At 35.3% G+C, this 18,622-nt stretch overlaps 2 protein-coding genes across 2 annotated transcripts; both read right to left on the bottom strand.

Annotated features, from left to right (window-relative positions):
• Nucleotides 1-15,787: 15,787 nt before the first annotated feature.
• Nucleotides 15,788-16,329, bottom strand: LOC129738213 (putative uncharacterized transmembrane protein DDB_G0290641). Its single transcript, XM_055729404.1, has 2 exons — nt 16,099-16,329; nt 15,788-16,051 (listed from the first exon to the last, which is right to left on the bottom strand). Exons 1-2 carry the CDS (start codon nt 16,327-16,329, stop codon nt 15,788-15,790), a joined length of 495 nt encoding a protein of 164 aa, XP_055585379.1.
• A 111-nt stretch (nt 16,330-16,440) lies between these two features.
• Nucleotides 16,441-17,553, bottom strand: LOC129738212 (uncharacterized). Its single transcript, XM_055729403.1, has one exon. The coding sequence runs from the start codon at nt 17,551-17,553 to the stop codon at nt 16,441-16,443; it is 1,113 nt and encodes a 370-aa protein (XP_055585378.1).
• Between the last annotated feature and the right edge of the window lie 1,069 nt (nt 17,554-18,622).

Below are 18,622 nucleotides of genomic sequence, written 5' to 3'. Positions count from 1 at the left end.
TGCATACGATTGTCCAAAATTGATTTTTTAAAGGTCAATATAAATTTTGGATTTTTAACTATGAATTGGAAAATTATATAAGATAAGTAATATTTAACGATTTTTCTCAAGTAAAATGTAAAAAAACACAACTTGACATGACTTTTTGATGAAATTAACGAAAAAAGCATCACAAAAACCAATCACAGAATTTCTGGATAAAATCTCAGAAAATAAGAATTTTTTTTCGGCAACCCCAAAGTTTCAAATAAGCTCGAATATTCTTTGCACCTCAGAAAATATGAACTTTGTTGTCAAGTGAAACTAAAAGTTTATTTAATAAATCATCAATTTCTCATCGCACAAGGAAAAAAATTGTTTTTCGTTGTGCAAACAGTTTAAGAGCTGATGTTGACTTATTTGGGACTGCTGAATTCAAATATGCATTAAATTTCTCTATCTCAGCTCTTGTTTCTGAGATTCAAGGCTTACATTAGAAAATAGGTTAAAATCATTTGATAAATTTGTGCATTATTTTTTTCAACTGTAAAACGCTACAAAAATTTTGAAAATAATCGTTTCGAACCAATGGTCAATTTTCTCGATGACTGTGAGTGATTTTAACTTTTGAGAAAAATTTATATAAGTATTCCCTTTATTTTTTTCCAGTTCTGGATTTTCGTAGATATTTGATGAAATGTAAAAAAAAAATTAAAACCGAAATTATGATTGCAATCTTAGACAAGTATAAATGAAATCACAATTTTTACTTTCAAAAACTTTCTAACGTTTTTTTTGTGATGTCAGAAAAAGTTTCATCCTTTTGAATTTAATTTTCATAAAATTGTAGAATAACATTTATTTTCTAAAACCTTGTATCTCAGGCACCTGTTTCCTTCATAAAATAAAAGATAAAAAAGGTATTTAAAATCAATTTTAGATCTTAAATAGGTTTAAAAATTTATAAGCTACCAGCGCATTATTTGATGAGCATGTTTGCTCAAGACACCTTTTGTCTATTTCTTTAAGTTTCTGCGTTACGAATTTTGTCTCGCTAAATTCCCGTTCTGGACCACTATGAAATGACTGATTTCAGTACAAATTTTAAAATCTAAATGTTTTCACTAGGTACCAAAATCTGACAGAATATTTGAGCTTTTGACGTCAAAATCTTTCAAAATTGGTTATTGAAACATGCTGATATCTTGTGCAGTTTATCCTCTTTATTCATAACATTTTTTTTTGGTCAAAGCTGAAACTAGATTGAAATTTGAAATTTTAAATTTTAATAACCATTGTGTGAATGATCTGGAAACAATATTGACGATATGATTGTTGTGAATCCGAATTAGTCAAAAAACTCTCCAAGATTTTTCGATGCGATCGCTTGTTTCCCAGATAATTTTTCAAACTATGGGATCCAAAAAGCTTCGTTTTGGTTCAAAACTCATCCATGGTTGTTTGCAGCATTTTTAAGTAGCGTTTACATGAGTAAATTTGAACATTTAGGATTACATAGGAAAATTGAATATTTTGTACTGAAGAATAAACCTCATTTTTGTTTTTTTTCTGTGGAGCCGAGCCTGATGATGGTTTTTGTGTCAATTTATAAATTCTCTAAATGAAATTTTTCGCTGAACAACATTGTCGAAGACCGTTAATACGTACCTTATTAGGTAAAAAAGGTATAAGCTGTTGAGCAGTAGAATGTCTCTTGGCATTGAAAACAATAAATTCAATTGGCATCACTGCTGGTTCCTTGCGAAGTAATTGCATGAAATATACTCATGCAATACCTCGCTAGGCACCCAGCAGTGATGTCAATTGAATTTATTGTTTTTCAATGCCATAAGACGTACCACTGTTAAACAGCTTATACCTTTTTTACCTTACAAGATACGAAGTTACGGTTTTGGACAAAGTTGTTAAGCAGAAAATTTCCCTAAAAAATATATCTTTTAACACAGAAACCATAAGCAAGCAAAAAATATGTTGATATTTCAGTTAAAAATTTTCAAATTGCCATACAAACCTACTTGTTCAAATTTACTCATGTAAACGTAATTTAAAATTTTTGCAAAAAATCATTGTTGAGTTTTGAACCAAAACAAAGCCCTTTAGACACCATCAGGGTTTGAGAAATTTAAAAATGACCAAAAATCGACTCAGTCTATTGTTGCAAGAACTTCTAGACATTAAACATTCTAACTTGAAATTCGTAATAATTCAAATTCTTGGTTTTACAAACGATTTTTTTTTCATTTTGATTACCATAGATTTGAAACGGAAAAATTTGAAATGTGATTCTTAAATGGGTTTTTTTTAATTGAAATTGACCATTTATTTAAAAACTAAGAGATTTAGGGATGCTTTCTTTCAAAATCAGGACTAGCATTTCTTATGATTATAAAAAAAATCGAATCTCTTCATTTCAAAGTTCTTATTTTTTAACATTTAACAGGAAATGATAAACAAACGAAAAAATAGTTGTTAAAATTGTTATTGACTGTTTTTGATTTGAAAAAAAAAAAAGAATAATTTTAACCTTCATAAAACAAAAATTGCCTTTAGACAAGGTAAAATCAGCGTAAAAGCCAAAGAGAATCATTATTTACATTTTTTAAGCAGAATTTTTCAAATAATATAAATCTTTCTATCTATATTACTGGCCACTGTTTGGCTGTTTGAGCAGTTGTCAAAACATTCATCTAGATAAAACATGAAAAAAAACTGGTTATGTACAAATTTTTCGAAAAATTGTTATTTTGAAATCGGCAGTTTTCCTTAATCCAGGAGTTTTTTTCGATGTTAACTAGCTTTTGACAATTAAGTCTAAAACTTGCCCCCATTCTGGATTAATTAAATAAACTATTGGATTTTTGTTGGAAAAGAAGAAATTTAAAGGCCGCCTCAAAGCGAGATTAGGAATACCGACAACAAATCATTAAGTTTGTTCAATGCTTGTTTCTGAAAAAATATTTAAAAAAAGTTTTTCAATCCTGTGGTATGCAAATTTTGAAAATCGTTAAAAAGGTTTTCTAACGATAAAGGTTTAAGTACAACTAAATTGCTTTGTAATCATAGAATAAAACTTCTGTTAATTTATTAGCGAACAAAATAGACTTTCGAAGGCTCAACTTTAAATAATGATTGGTCACAATTTTCCCGTTGTTTTGGATAACGTGCAGCTGTTAAGCTTATCCCAAAACTTTGAAAATTCAAGGGTATACTGACTAGGAAAAGTTTTAAATTTTTCGAGCGTTTCAAGTAAGTGTATTTTATATCGTTTTTCCCCGCATGAAGGGGAGGGGGTTTGGGTGATCACCACAATTAACTAAATTAATTTTTATTTTCTTCTCCCTTCTATTATATGAAGGGTTCTCATATAAAATATTTTCTAGGTTGTGACATATAATTAACAAGAATAAAATTCTCAATAATTTTCATTAAAAGTCATCAGAAACCAATTTAGAGGTCCATTTTTGAATGCCAAGAGCTACCAGCGAACCGGGAAAAGCCCGGAAAAAACAGCGAATTGAAAACGAAACTTGAAAAATCGGGAAAACCTGCATTATTGAATTAATAGAAATCTTATTTAAACCCACAACTACAGAATTTAAATTAAAGATTCATGAATGAGGACCCTCAAAAACATGGCTTTAAAAATTCTGAATTGAAATTAAGATTCGGATATTTTCGTCCACTTCAGTAATCGTATTGAAATTCAGAAACAAATTGAAAATTCTAAAATTTAATTCAACCGCAGAATTTAGATTCAAAATTTAAAATGTAAATAAGTTTTACAATCAAGATGAAAATATCAAATTGACTATTTCGTTGAGATCACATATTTATATTTTTTTTTTTGTTAATTTCAAAATTTCAAAATTTTAAATTTTCAATCAAAGTAATTTTAAACACACAAGTATATAGTAAAGTTCGAGTTCATTTTTTTAGTTTAGGAGTTTTGTTTTATGCAAAAAAATCTTTTTTTTCTGAAAAAAAAAGTCTTCCAAAGGATTTTTATTATGGAATAGATTTTTGATTCAAAATATTTACCGATAGAGAAAAAGGTAGATTTCTTTATTTAAACATTTCGCAAAATTTGATTTTTTTTCGGTGTGTTGTTTAAAATTATTTTTATAGTGGTTTTTAGAAATGCCAAATTTAAATCTTAAATAACAATTTGGTTAAGAACAAGATTTAAGCCAAAAATTTTTAATTTTAATTTTTTTTTTAATATTTTTTTTATTTTCATCGATTTGGTTAACTTCTTTAAATTTGCTCAAAAGTTTGATCGATTGAGTGTACTTGCTCTATTTGAGCATAGATTAAGATTTTTTTTTTTAATTTGAAGGCTTTCCTAAAAAACTTATTTTAAATCCAAATCAAATAAGCCTTACCTAACAGACCCTTGAACAAATTAAAAGATTTAACCATCGATGAAAGTGAATTCAAAACTTTTTTTGTAAGGTTTCATAAATCAACCCCCCCCCCCCCCATGAGTCGGTTCTTCCTACGGCCCTGCATGAATAAGAAATGTCAGGATTGAAATTTCTTGGAAAAAAAATCATGCAAACTCGGGTTTTTTTTTCAGATACGGGATTTTCGAGCTTGTGAGATGAATTATGCATTTTTCGCATTCAATTGGAGTTGCTTGCTTGCTTTCTATGGATAAAACAATAATTTGAATTACAGATCATGAGTGTATGAATGACGGAATAACGTTTGAATTTTTTGGATTAATCTGCATTGAAAATTTATAACATAAAATCAGAATTTTAAAATAAAAAATTCTTTCTAAGAATTTTTTAAAAATTTGTTTTAAGATTTCAAGTTCTAAATTCGGAAAATTCGGACTCAGAGTATAGCCAAAATAAATGCTAAATCCAGCAGCCAGAAGAAAGGCTCTAAAATCGAAACCAAATTTCGAAATACTTAGTAAGAATAACATTCAACGAAATCAGAAGGTTGAAAAATCAGAAACTAAAATTAAAATTCGAATTCTGAAACCCAAATTCAGGCCTGATTTATGGATCATTAATTCAATCCCAAATTCATCGTTCATAAATAAATTTTATATTAACGAAACTGAACCTCAACAGTCCAATATAGTATGAGAGCCGGAAAAATAAACTAATGTTCAATCAGAACTTGAGCCTGAAATTTTGAAAGTACATATCACAATCTTAATTTTTTTTTCCCTCGTTGAAATGTGTACTTTGCATTTCAATCTGCTTACACTTAATTTTCAACAATTCAACAAACATCATCGTAATCTCAATAAATTTTAATTTTTTTTGTTAAAAAATCCTAAGATATCCACTCTAATATGTGTGGTGAGCCTACTTGGTAGAAAAATTCTACTGAATCGAAGCAATCGATAGATTCCGTGGTTGAATTAAATTTTTTAAATGGAACCCCAAAGCTCAGTTCCAAACTGAGAATTATCAGGCAATCGCTTTTTTTTGGAAAAAATCCAGATTTTGACCATGAAATGCAAAAAAAAATTATCTACTCATTTACTAATCTTGAATTTATTTCTATTGTCAAGAATAGTGTTTTTGTTTTGAAGCATTGAGAATTCATTAATAAATTGTAAGGGAAACTTATTCAAAAATCAAGTTTTTCAAGACAAAAAAGAGTAGGACTATTCTGTATGACAACTTTACAATAACTCCAAAAACTGAAAAATTGGAAATATTGCAACTTCCAAAAAACCAGTCATTTGATTTTATTTCTTTGAGACTTTCCAGCGTATATAGCCTGAAATAAGGTTGGAAAAAATAAACAAGTTTCTTCAAGAAAATCGGAATCTTATGAAGGTTGAACTTACTATACTAGTGTTCTTTGTGCATCATGAATTTCGGATTTGTAATAGTTACTTAAAACAACTAATTTTACACTTGTTTCCTTATAGTTTGAAAGGTTTCTTTAAAGTTTATTGGGTACTTCTCAAAACAGAAATTCGGTCTTGCAATCGAAATTTTTGTTCTTTAATTTCATTACTTTTTAAATCCGAAACCGGGGAAAGCTAAGATCCGATTGGACGCCTCATTCCTATTGGAATGATTCCTCTCGACCCGATGAAGATTCCCCTTGGCAAGTTAGTTCCCGCCGTTTCCCGCTAGGGTGAAACGTGGCGCTACCATCATTCTGGAATACTGCAAGACTAGCCGCCCTAACCGTGCCAACATATGGATGCCGGCCAACAGCGAACGAAACCATGTTTCCAATCAAAAAACTTGCAGTTCGTTATGAGTTTTTATTAAAAACTTAATATCGGGGCTAGCAGCGAGCGGCCGATATTACGAATTCATTCCACACGCCAAACCGCAGAAGTCCGGGACCGGGAATATTCCGGTCGGAAGAAGTCGAAAGACGGACGGGGAGGAGAATCCATTAATTTTTCACACATCCGAGAGTGGATTTCGTTTTCGCTGAAGCTCCCCCGAGGGACCGATTCCATCGAACGGAATAGTCCGGGAGGTGACGTTCAGCGTTTCTTCTTGTTGGAAACGGCTTGGAAAGTGAGAAGACTACGGTAAGACGTTGTTGGCTTTTTTGGGGGGAGAGACGGGATTCTAGGACATGCGCCTTTGTGAGTCTGAAGTAGAGGGATAAACGAAGAAATTGATGACGAGCGAGGGGTACTCCACTTGATGTGATGTGGAGCCATGAGATGATTGACGAAATGACGAACTCGTGGTAGTAGGCCTTGGCGTCAACGATGCCAGAAGGTTGTTTTGATGTTTTGATTGATACTTTACTCGTTCTCACTCTCTCTCGCGCGCGAGCACCCATACTAGTTTGGGTTGGATGTTGATGTTGAGATATTGAGATGTTGACTGACGATGGGGGATACCGGCATGCTGCGATTTTGTTTTGTTTCGGGTTTGGCGTCTGGTGACGTCTCCTCCCGGACACATGGTGGTGATGACATTGGAGTATTGGGAGATGTTGTCGATTGATGGATTGACAGATTGCCGGGTTGAGTTGTGTGGGTAAGGCCGGCTGCTCTTCTGGGTCGCGGTCTCTGATTGTTGAGAAGGTCCGGGGTGTCGTCTGACCGCTACAGGTGCTCTGGCTGACTGGCAGGATCGGTGCTCTAAGGATCAAAGCAGATTGAGGTTGTTTAATGTTTAAATGATGGGCTTACTTTGGGTATTGGGAGATCTACTGGACTGCTACTCTGAGTTGTGCCTGTTAGATTTCTGAAATGAATGTTTTGGTGGATTGTTGAAAACAGTCTCATAATACGTTTAATTCTACCACGTTTGATTAGAGTTACATAGTTTGAATACTATCCGAAAATTTAGAGTAGGAACGATGTTTATTTATGCTTACCTGACTGATGAACTTGGACATTTTTTGACAAAAACATACTTACTACACGCTGCAAATTGAAGGAGACTCTCAACTATCATTCTAGAATGACTTTAAAGATAGTTTTTTCTTCTGGAATATCCTACCAGGACTGGTTCGAAGGACCTACATGCTTATGTCTCTAAGAAAAAGAAAAATCTTACTGAATCCGGCTCGAAGGACCAACCAGAACTCAACAGTAAGTCGTGACTTAAGAGAAATCATACCGAATCCGGCTCGAAGGACCAACCAGGACTCAACAGAAACCCGTTACTTAAGTGAAATCTTACCGAATCCGGTTCGAAGGACCACCTAGTCCAGTGTTCAATTCCCTCTCTATCCCGGTGCCAGTGATAAATAAAGTGAACCAAAATCGACACTTAAACTATACAACTTTTTTGCTCGCGAGTGATTTTCAGTGTTAAAGATGACTGTGCCGCCTCCTGTTACGTATACTGAAGGTATACCGGATAGGTTGCACTCAGGATACATTCAGTATACGTTCATGAAGCAGTACGATAGCAACGATAAGGCGTCACACCGCGTTAGTGCACTCACTGTGATTCTTCGTGTTTTAAAGCACTTTAGGAAAACCCCTCACGTAATCACACAGACCCATCGAATGTGGACACTTCACCAACTAAAAGGACAAACTTGATTAGATGTTTCGCCCAAATGGTCACTACTTCCACACAGACAGGGCTGCAAACACTTTAGGAAATGAGTATTTTAATGAACACATTTTTGCTCGGACACTTTCTTCGACAAATCCCCACCACCCCACAAAGGAGCGATCCAATCTCGGTCGCCGCTTCCTTAATCTCGTTACTTTCTAATTAGCTGCAGTTTTCTTTCTCCAACCGGGGGACCCCTCTCCGGAGATTTCTCGCTTCAGGCGTCAGACTACAGTCGGTGGGAGGTTAATCCAATCGAAACCTTATAGTTCGATTCCAGCGCTAAAATTAAATTACCCCGGCAGGTCGGTCTCCAAAACCTTGGGCAGGAATCCGCGTCTCGTACTCGCTGCTGCTACGGCTGCCGCCTTAGTTGGGCTAACTCGGCTCTAGTTTGCTTTCTGCTGCCGTTCCCAAATCCCAGATTGTGTGTCTCGGTCTGCTCGTGGTCAAACTGTGAGTGTGCTAGTGCGACACCCCTAGGCTGCCAAAGAACCCCGAAAAAACGGCAGCGAAGAACAAAAACGCACCACACGAGACACCGAATGAATCGGTCGGTCGATCGTTCGTTTTATCAGAGCACAGGCGCCCGGCTCGGTTCCATGCGCGGAAGCGAGATGGCGACCACCGAAGAATGCGAGCGCTCAGCCGAAAATCGCAGACCGGGACGTGCGACGAGACGAGCGAGAGCAGGAGAACCCCGAGACTCACCGCACAGCTTTTCGTTTGAGGTTTTTTTCCTGTTTGGTCGACTCGTTCAAGAGTCGTAAAATTTGGGTTTTTCGTTAGTTAGCAAGCTGCTGCGAGTATCGGGTGCGCGACCCCTCCGTCTTCGTTGGATTGCCCTTGTTTTTGCGCCCGTCCCTGGAGAGGTAGAGAGAAGAAGCGGGGAGAGAGATCGACGGACGTGCGGAAAATGTGTTCTACCATGACAGGGGGAGTGAGTGTGCTCACCCATACCAGGGTCCGGAGAAAATCACGTCACGCACACACTCTCTCGCCAATCCGCAAACCACGAGAAGTCGTAGTAGGCCGCGGGAGGACAGTGTGTTTGTTCTTCTGTTCCAATCTCGCTCCTTGAACTTGTTTCGCTTGTTGTCGTCATTGCCTATTGCTGCTTGCTCTTCTTTTACATCGGGGAAATTGCGTTGCGTTTTTCCTTGCCCGCTGCCGGGTAGGATTTTTCTTCTTGGCTGCCGGTTTGGAAAAGACTGTAGATGCGCTGCTCCTTTGGAAGAGAAGAAATATAGAAAAAAAAATTACATCTTCAACAATCGGTTTGAGCAACCTACACTACGGTTGGCAAATTTTGAGCCGGACGACTACGATCGGTGTTATGATTTTACACTTTCCGTAGCCTGCTTGGTTCGTTGCATCATCGATGGGTGGTTAGCATGGATGGTTGAAAGTTTTGGAACGTCTTCTAGGATCACCTGAAAAAAAAACGGTAATTGAAATGGATCCTGATATCAGAATAACAAATGGTTTGGGATTATTGATTTTAAATAATTTTTTTATATTTATGTTTCTTAACCTTTATTCGCTTACTTTCAGGATCTCATTCCCAAAAATCATCTTTTTTGAAAACGCACTGAATTTAGAAAAGAACCACAAATTTCAAATTACATACAGTTGAATATCGATTGATCCGGACTGACGAACCGCGTGGCCAGTGTAAACAATGAAAGAGAGTCGTAAGTTAGAGAAAACGCCAATTCGCTATTGTTCTAGAATCGACGAAGAGTGAATTCGTAGTGTTCGCTGGAATTGTTGCCAGTTGAACAGATTGGAAATCATTAGGTAAATGTTGCTAATATGACGGATGGATAATCCAAGCATAAATCAATCTACAAAAGTGACCTGACAATTTCACATGACTTGACGAGCATAAATGTGATTATATTAGCAGATTTCGATACAAAAAGAACTCTGTTTTATTTGGTATCACTACAAATTAAATTATCTCAACCCTGGTGAAGAGACTTTTATGGAAAAGCACACCAAAATTCGATCGAAATTGTAAGGGTGACCTCCTTCCCATTTCTATCACTCTACTGTAGAGAAAGAGCATCAAAAAATCATTTCTTGCGTTTGTATACGCTTCGATGCGAAATTTGATTCCATTAAATATTGGATTTCAAATTATTCTAAAGTTTGTATGGGAGCCGCTCCCCTTTCCTGATTCCTTACTGGAAAAATTGAGTAAACTGAAACCATCAGTGAAGCATTTGTCATTCCCAAATACTGTCCCATACCAATCTTAGCATCAATTTATTTATGTTCTAGAGTTATTGTATAGGAAAATCTCCTCCCACTTCCTATTTACTCATTGGAAGTAGGGTGCAGGGTCAAAGGTTCATAGAAACATTTGTTGAATTCAAATGCTCTCCCATGACATTAAGTATTCCATTTTGCTCGATTCGTTCTCGAAGAAAAAAGTATAGTTTTATCAACTACATTTCTTGATTGAATTATCATATTGATGATTGATTACTGACCAACAATATTTATAAAATATTCAACGATATTTGTATGATTGGTTTCATGAATTCTACTATAAACATATAAACAATTATATGATTGATTGAACCATAAATATAATAAATTTAACTTTATATACTGGTTGATGTTGGGCATTCAACTAAATATATTGTTGATTCAACTATTCAGCCATGGTTGATTCAACTATAACTATAACTAATCAAAAAATTACAAATTATACCATTACAATTGAATACACCATATCTATAGTTGAATGTGGGAGGTTGAATTCTAATATATTTATAGTAAGACTAGCTGACCCGGTAAACTTCGTCTTACCATGTTTAACTTGGCGTCTCGCTTTCGTGAACATGTCCTAGTTTTTTACATATCCTTCTTGTCACGCTTAATTCTATCGGAATCAAACCTAAAAATTTAAACTCAATTCTACGGGTCTTCACATAGATTATCAAAACATTACCCTCAATCAATCTTACATGCATCTTACAGGAAAACTTTTAATCTACTTTTCTTTGATTCGGATGCTTTGAATATTGCCGAATGGTGTCAGGTATCAGCTTCCCGTTGAAAATTTGAGTTTTTCAGCACTCAAACTTGGCAAGCCTCATGCAGCATGCTTAAAAAATCCACTCTTTGTAGCTTGTTCCATAAATAACTTTATGTTGATAATATCTATTTTTCATTTATTAAATACCATTTAGTTGATTTCAGAATGGGGGTGCCCAATATTATACCTAACGCAGTACTTTCAATTCCCGAGTTTCTTCGGAGAGGAGATTTTTTACTAACCATTTTCAAGCAGCTTTTCGTTGACTTTTTTCACCCCCGGAAGCAGTGATAATTAAATAATATCCATCTTTTCATCAAAACCATGTCAAAAAAAGGTTCACCGTTTTATTATTAATTTCAGCAAAAAATGCTAATTAAATTCCTTTGAAAATTTACCCAATTAATAAAAAAAACGATCGGTTTTGAAAGGATTCCTCCTTTTGTTTGTTTTTGTTTTATTTTATATATTCATTCAAATTACAGCAATTTTATTTGCATTTTTATCCTAATAGACATATCTGCCAATTGAAACCATTGTTTTTTTTAAGATTCTAACTGAAAAGGTTATTTAATTTTTAAAAACCGAAAAGAGCTAATCTGTTAAGGCTAATGATTCCATGAGTTCATTCGTTTTTTCTGGAAGTTTTCATGTAAATATACCTCGAAACCTTTAAAAACATATAAGTGTCTTTCGGCTATCATCACAGTTCAACTTTCATATTCTTTCAAAAAGAAATATTTAAGTAAAGGTACATTTGTCCCATTTATTGATGCAAGTGAAAACACATTGCTGATGCAGATGCGTCAGCGTAAAGACTTTAAAATAAATTTAATACTTTTTTCTGTTTGTCTATTTTATCAACTTTCATTGATATATCTGCAGCTTTTTCCAGAATAAAATAATGCTTGGCACTTCAACTTCGCTGAACACTATTTTACCATAAGACCTTCATTTACATAGACATTTAATAATTTTGAATATCCGCTTCAGATTTAACATTCAGCATACCTTTTCTGATCATTTCGGAGAAATAATTCTTAAAAGGTATATGTTTCATGACTAAAAGGCGCGTTGCCACCGTTGGTTTCACCGTGTGAAATGACAGGAGTTAATATCATTTTCGACACTTTCAGGTCATAATAAAAACTTATCAAAAAAAAAATCTGCTTCTGCTATCAAAAAAATAATGCTTCTGGAATATCAATCACAGAAAAACTTTTCAACAAAAAAGCGGATCTAAAGTCTCTTCTATGTAGCCAAAATATGTTAAACATAAACACACTTTCATGTTAAGTACGTACTTGAATACTGTGTAAACAAATAGGAAGCTGTAAACAGTTTTTCGGTAAATGATTTTAAAAAAAAGTTGAATTTATTTAGTCAGATTGTTTAATTGGGCTCAACGGTTTATAGATGAAGAAATAATGCGAACATGTATATATGAATAACGTATAAATTTTTTGTAAATGTTGAACGTTTGCACTTGCTCTAGTCACCCTATATAATCCTTTTTAAAGGACAGACTCTTGTTCAGCTCATATGTCTGTTCATCTTCAATGGATTTTGTTGTTGTTCTGTAAATTTAAAGGCACCCGAAACATTTTCAGTTAAACACATTTTTACATGTTCGAAAAAATTGTATGTAAATCTTCCCACATTCTTTTTTTCAAATGTCCGCAAAGAGTCATACCATAATTTTATATGCATCAGTACTAAGTTCATATTATTCAGACAACAATTTCTGCTGAACTTAAAATAGTTTTTTTTTAAATCGTTGAAATGGTATTGATTTGATTGGCAAAATATCAAACTGGGCGTCATTCATTACTATGTGCTGTACAAATGATCTAGGAATCAAGAAGAAAAAAACACATCTAGGCTTCATATCGCTACCACATGCATTGAAATTATGCTTGGTTTAGAAATGCGCGCCCAAATATTTCAACTAATCAGTATGCTATGCCATCGTTACCATCCTCTCTCGACGTTTGCTTGCGACGCCTTGGACGACCATGGAGACGAAAAACAAATCGCCCGGCGCCCGAAGTAAAGAAAATCTCCAAAAATGGATGTCATGACTTTAATTTCATTCAAAAAACTACAAATTTGATTATTACGGACAATTGATGCGACTTTCTGTTATTTTTATTCGATATAAACCGATTCGCATGCCTACAGAATATTCTAAAAATAATTTCATTTCAATCGTTTAGGTAATTTCGGAGGAGTAGTACTACAAACACCGTTACAAGAGAATTTTATATAATAGATGCAAAAAAAAAATAACTACTCTTTGATGATTGATTTAACCTGCTGAAAAAAGTAGAACAACAGTCGTCTTTTTTCTCCGTGTTGTCGAGTTGTTCAGAAACATTTCTGTTTAACCAATGAAAGAAGGAACTAATCTCAGATAGTCTCATAAATATTTCTTATTGCCAAACTTATTTCCATGTCAAGTTTTGTTCCTTTTCAATTATTGCCATACTCACTTCCCTGTCAAGTTGTGTTCCATTTCTTTGATCGGTTCTCGGAATTCAAAATTTGCAGCTCTAAAACAGGGATATATTCGGCCAAAACAGGGTGAAAGCTAAGCTTTCGAGTTTTTTTTTTGTGAACGTATCCGGGCCGAGCAAGTCCAGGCGTTTTTACAAACATACTCGACAAAATACGGGCAGTGGAATTCAAAAAGCTCAAAAACCTGGAAATATCCGAACAAAGCCGGCCAAGATCTAGGTTTTTCTGATGAAAGTTAAGCTTTTCAGATTTTTTTTCTGAACGTATTATGGCCGAGCCAGTCCGGGCATGTTTACCCAGCCCATACCCTCGCCTAAAATCAAGGTTTTTCTGATGAAAATTAAGCTTTTCAGGTTTTTTTTTCTGAACGGGCCGCACATTTTATCCCACAAAACTGGCATAATCTGGGCATTGGAATTCAAAATTTTTAGTTCAAAAACCGGGAAATATCCGGGAAAATCGGGCTTATATCTAAATTTCTTCTGATGAAAGTTAAAAACAGAGAGTGGCAGAAAGACACATTAAATTTTTTCGCTTATCATGACGCTGTAGCTGAGTTCCAAGCTATTTTCGCAAGTTTGTATTGATAAAACCATGCTTATGAAATCTTGTAATTTTACACTAAAATCTTGAACCATTTTATAAAAATATAACACATAAATCCCGCAAAAATCTGGGCAGTGGAATACAAAATTTTCAACTTAAAAACCATTTCAAATCCGGAAAAACGTGGCTAAATTTTAAGTTTTTCTGATGAAAGTAAGAGGGCAGTGGAATTCACCATTTGTAGCTTACCGGACATTATCTGGGTAAATCCCGCCAAAATCTATGTTTTTCTTATGAAAGTTTAAAATAAACTTTTTTTATTATGACACTTCAGCTGCTTTAAATTTAATTTTTAATTAAAGGACAAAGTTTGCAATTTTTTTTTCGATAAAACCAGCTTGAAAAATTTTGTCATTTGATGCTAAGATCCTACATTATGTTTACCAAATTTGAGTTTATGGTTGGAATTCGTTGATATATATCGAGAGAAAACTCAAGCAACATCTGAGCATTTTGCCCAGGTATCCGGCAACTGAGATAGACCGGGATTTTCCCATTTTTTCCTTGAAATTCCGGGCAAGCCCTTATAAAACCAACAAACCTGGCATACTTAGTTAGATATGTACAAAAAGTACATTCGGAGAAAATACGCTTCAAAGTATATCTTTTACCCAATTTCCTTGCATTTTTCGAGAACTTTAATTTTTTTTCAAACATTGAGGAAAAAGTTTTTTGGCTTCGATTCTCTTAAGTTTGAAAAAGTATCTTAAGAAGCTCCAGGAACTGTGTCAGAATCACGATCTGAAGCAGGATTCTCATCCCGATTTTAAATCCTCTTGCTAGTCATTACGATCATGACCTCGATCCTGATCCAGAACCTAATTTTGATCCTTGAACTGATTCTTACTTTCTAATTAAGTATGATCCGGATCCAGATCCTGATTCAGATTTTTATTGAGATCCTTACCATGATTCAAAGCCTTATCCTGATATTGATTTTTATCTTTGGCATGTTCTTAATCCTGATCCTGATGAAGAAGTCGATTAGATCCCGATTCTGATAAAGAACCTGATTCATTTTTTAATGGTTCGGATTTTTGTCTTGATTGTGATCCAAAAACTGATCGAGATCCTGATTCCATACGTGATTCTCATGAACCCTTTAAACATTTTTCAAATTTGAATCATGAATTTGTCCCTAATTGCAATTGTCCCTAATTTAAAAAAACTTATCTAGATTTTGATCCTGTGATTGATCTTGATCCAGATCCTGTTGTTGATCTGGAACAATCTTAAATCTTGATCCTGATACTTATGCATAACTCAATCTTGATCTCGACAATGATCTTTATTCTAGACCTTTTTCTAGATTTCTAACAGGATATTGAAGTTGATTCGAATCCTGGTCACTGTCTTGATCAAAATCTTGATCCAGATCCTGGTCCTAATCCAGGTACTGATCCAAATGATGATCCTCCACTTGATCCAGTTACTGATCTCGATAACGATCAAGATCCTGATCCAGGTCCGGATTCTGGTTGATCTTTATCCTAATCCGGATTCCGATCTTGATTCTTAACGATTTTCTGATTCTAATTAAGATTTTGCTCAAGATCTGCCTCTGATTGAGATACTGATCCAGATACTGGTCCAGATCCTAATCCAGATCCTTATCCAGATCCTGATCCAGATCCTGATCCAGACCCTGACCCAGATCTTGATTCAGATCCTGATCCAGATCCTGATCCAGATCCTGATCCAGATACTGATCCAGATCCTGATCCAGATCCTGATCCAGATCCTGATCCAGATCCTGATCCAGATCCTGATCCAGATAGTGATCCAGATCCTGAATCAGGTCCTGATTCAGATCCTGATCTAGATCCTGAGTCAGATCCTGATTCAGATCCTGAGTCAGGTCCTGATCCAAATCCTGATCCAGATCCTGATCCAGATCCTGATCCAGACCCCTGATTCAGATCCTGATCCAAATCCAGATCCAGAATCCAGATCCAGATTCAGATCCTGATCAAAATCCAGATCCAAATCCAGATCCAGATTCAGATCTAGATCTATATCCAGATTCAGATCCAGATCCAGATCCAGATTCAGATCCAGATGTAGATCGAGATCCAGATCCAGATTTAGATCCAAATTTAGATCCAAATCCAGATCCAGTTCCCATATCCAGATCGACATTCAGATTCAGATCCAGATCCAGATCTAGATCCTGATCGATATTTCATATTAAGATCAAGATTCAGATCCAGATTTTAATCCAGATCCAGATCCAGATTCAGATCCAGATCCCTATCCATATCCATATTCAGATCCAAATCCAGATCCACATCCAGATTCAGATTCAGATCCAGTTCCAGATTTTGAATCCAGAGCCAAATTCAGATCCGGATCCAGATCTAGATCGAAATCCAGATCCAGATTTAGATCCAGATCGAGATCCAGATACAGGTTAAGGTCCAGATTAAGATCCAAATCCAAATCCAGATTGAGATCCAGATCTAGATCTTGATATAGATCGAGATCCAGATCCAGATCCAGACCCAGATTCAGATCCAGATCCTGATCGAGATCCCGATTCATATTTAGATCTAGATTTAGATCCAGATTTTGATCCAGATTTAGATCCAGATTTAGATCCAGATTTAGATCCAGATTTAGATCCAGATTGAGATCTAGATCCAGATTCAGATCCAGATCCAGATCCAGATCTAGATCAAGATCGAGATCTAGATCCAGATTTAATTTCAAATCCAGATCCAGATCCAGATCCAGATGTAGATCCAGATTTAGATCCAGATTTAGATCCAAATCCAGATCCAAATCCAGATCCAGATCTAGATCCAGATGTAGATCGAAATCCAGATGCAGATTTAGATCCAGATTTAGATTCAAATCCAGATCCAGATTCAGATCCACATTCAGATTCAGTTTCAGATCCAGATCTACATCCAGATATAGATCGAGATCCAGATCCAGATCCAGACCCAGATTCAGATCCAGATCCTGATCGAGATCCAGATTCATATTTAGATCTAGATTTAGATCCAGATTTAGATCCAGATTTAGATCCAGATTCAGATCCAGATCCAGATCTAGATCGAGATCGAGATCTAGATCCAGATTTAATTTCAAATCCAGATCCAGATCCAGATATAGATCCAGATTTAGATCCAGATTTAGATCCAGATTTAGATCCAAATCCAGATCCAGATCTAGATCCAGATGTAGATCGAGATCCAGATGCAGATTTAGATCCAGATTTAGATTCAAATCCAGATCCAGATTCAGATCCACATTCAGATTCAGATTCAGATCCACATCCAGATCTACATCCAGATATAGATCGAGATTCAGATCCAGATTTAGATCCAGATCCAGACCCAGATTCAGCCCAGCAAACATTTAAGAGGGTATATCGCAGGAACAACAGAATTAATCAAACGAATATACCAGATGAAAAGATTGTATTAAACTTACCAAAATAGCATATAGCTATAAAAGTGGAGGCGATATATCTACAATGACAAGATTTTAACGATTCGATTTCCCCACAAAATGCAAAATATACGATTTGAAGTAATTTGAATGAAAAAAAAATGTCCCCGACCGAGATTTGAACTCCAGCCTCCGAGTTGTCCTGTCTGGTATCCTTACCACGATGCCAACTCATTAGTTGAAATAATTCGCGCTATAGCTCTATATGTAAGATTTTTCTGTTCACGAACCGGTCAAAGGAAGAAAGAAGGAGAAGGGTCGCGCATTTATCGTAAATCAGTTCACTCAAATCGTAAATGTCGAATAAGCGTATTCTCAACTATTTGGAGACGTATTTACGAATTGACTAAACTGCTATCCGATTCAGCTTTTTTTGAGCAAAGCTTGTCGTAAATGAATGATTAGAAAATCACTCTATACCAACTTGTTTACGATGGTTATTGAAAATGTCTAAATATTCGATTTGTATTATCATTTCTATTACGATTTCATGTTAGCTGGGAGATCCAGATCCTGATCGAGATCCAGATTCATATTTAGATCCAGATTTAGATCCAGATTTAGATCCAGATTTGAATCCAGATCCAGATCCAGGTTTTCACTCTGATTGATCTTGATCATGGTCTTGATCCTGTTTCGGATTCCGATACTGATTCTTTTCTGATTCAAATTACGATCTTGTTCAAGATCCTGCCCCTAATCCAGATACTAATCCAGATACTGACCCAGATCTCGATCCTGCCTCTCATCATGATCCATATCCAGATCCAGATTCAGAACCAGATCCACATCCAGACTCAAATTCAGATTCAGATTTAGATCCAGATTCAGATCCAGATCCAAATCCAGGTCCATATCCAGATTCTAATCAATGCTCCTGATCTTGATGAAGATTTTGATCTGAACCCGTCCCTGATCCCATCAGTAAAATTTTTTTTTTATCGTTTATCAATGGATTTCAAATCATGTGTTTATA

This window comes from Uranotaenia lowii, chromosome 1 (assembly GCF_029784155.1).
Source record: "Uranotaenia lowii strain MFRU-FL chromosome 1, ASM2978415v1, whole genome shotgun sequence".
Lineage (NCBI taxonomy): Eukaryota > Metazoa > Arthropoda > Insecta > Diptera > Culicidae > Uranotaenia > Uranotaenia lowii.
Note: the sequence above shows the minus strand (reverse complement) of the source record. Positions and strands in the feature narration are given on the sequence as shown.

What these genes read in the sequence shown, in the direction of transcription:
- LOC129738213 (XM_055729404.1), bottom strand. Translation starts at nt 16,329, where the DNA reads ATGTCGATCTGGATATGGGAACTGGATCTGGATTTGGATCTAAATTTG. An exon ending in GATCAGGATCTGAATCAGGG is followed by an intron (nt 16,052 to 16,098) that starts GTCTGGATCAGG and finishes GATTTGGATCAG; the next exon opens with GACCTGACTCAGGATCTGAA.
- LOC129738212 (XM_055729403.1), bottom strand. Translation starts at nt 17,553, where the DNA reads ATGTTTGCTGGGCTGAATCTGGGTCTGGATCTGGATCTAAATCTGGAT.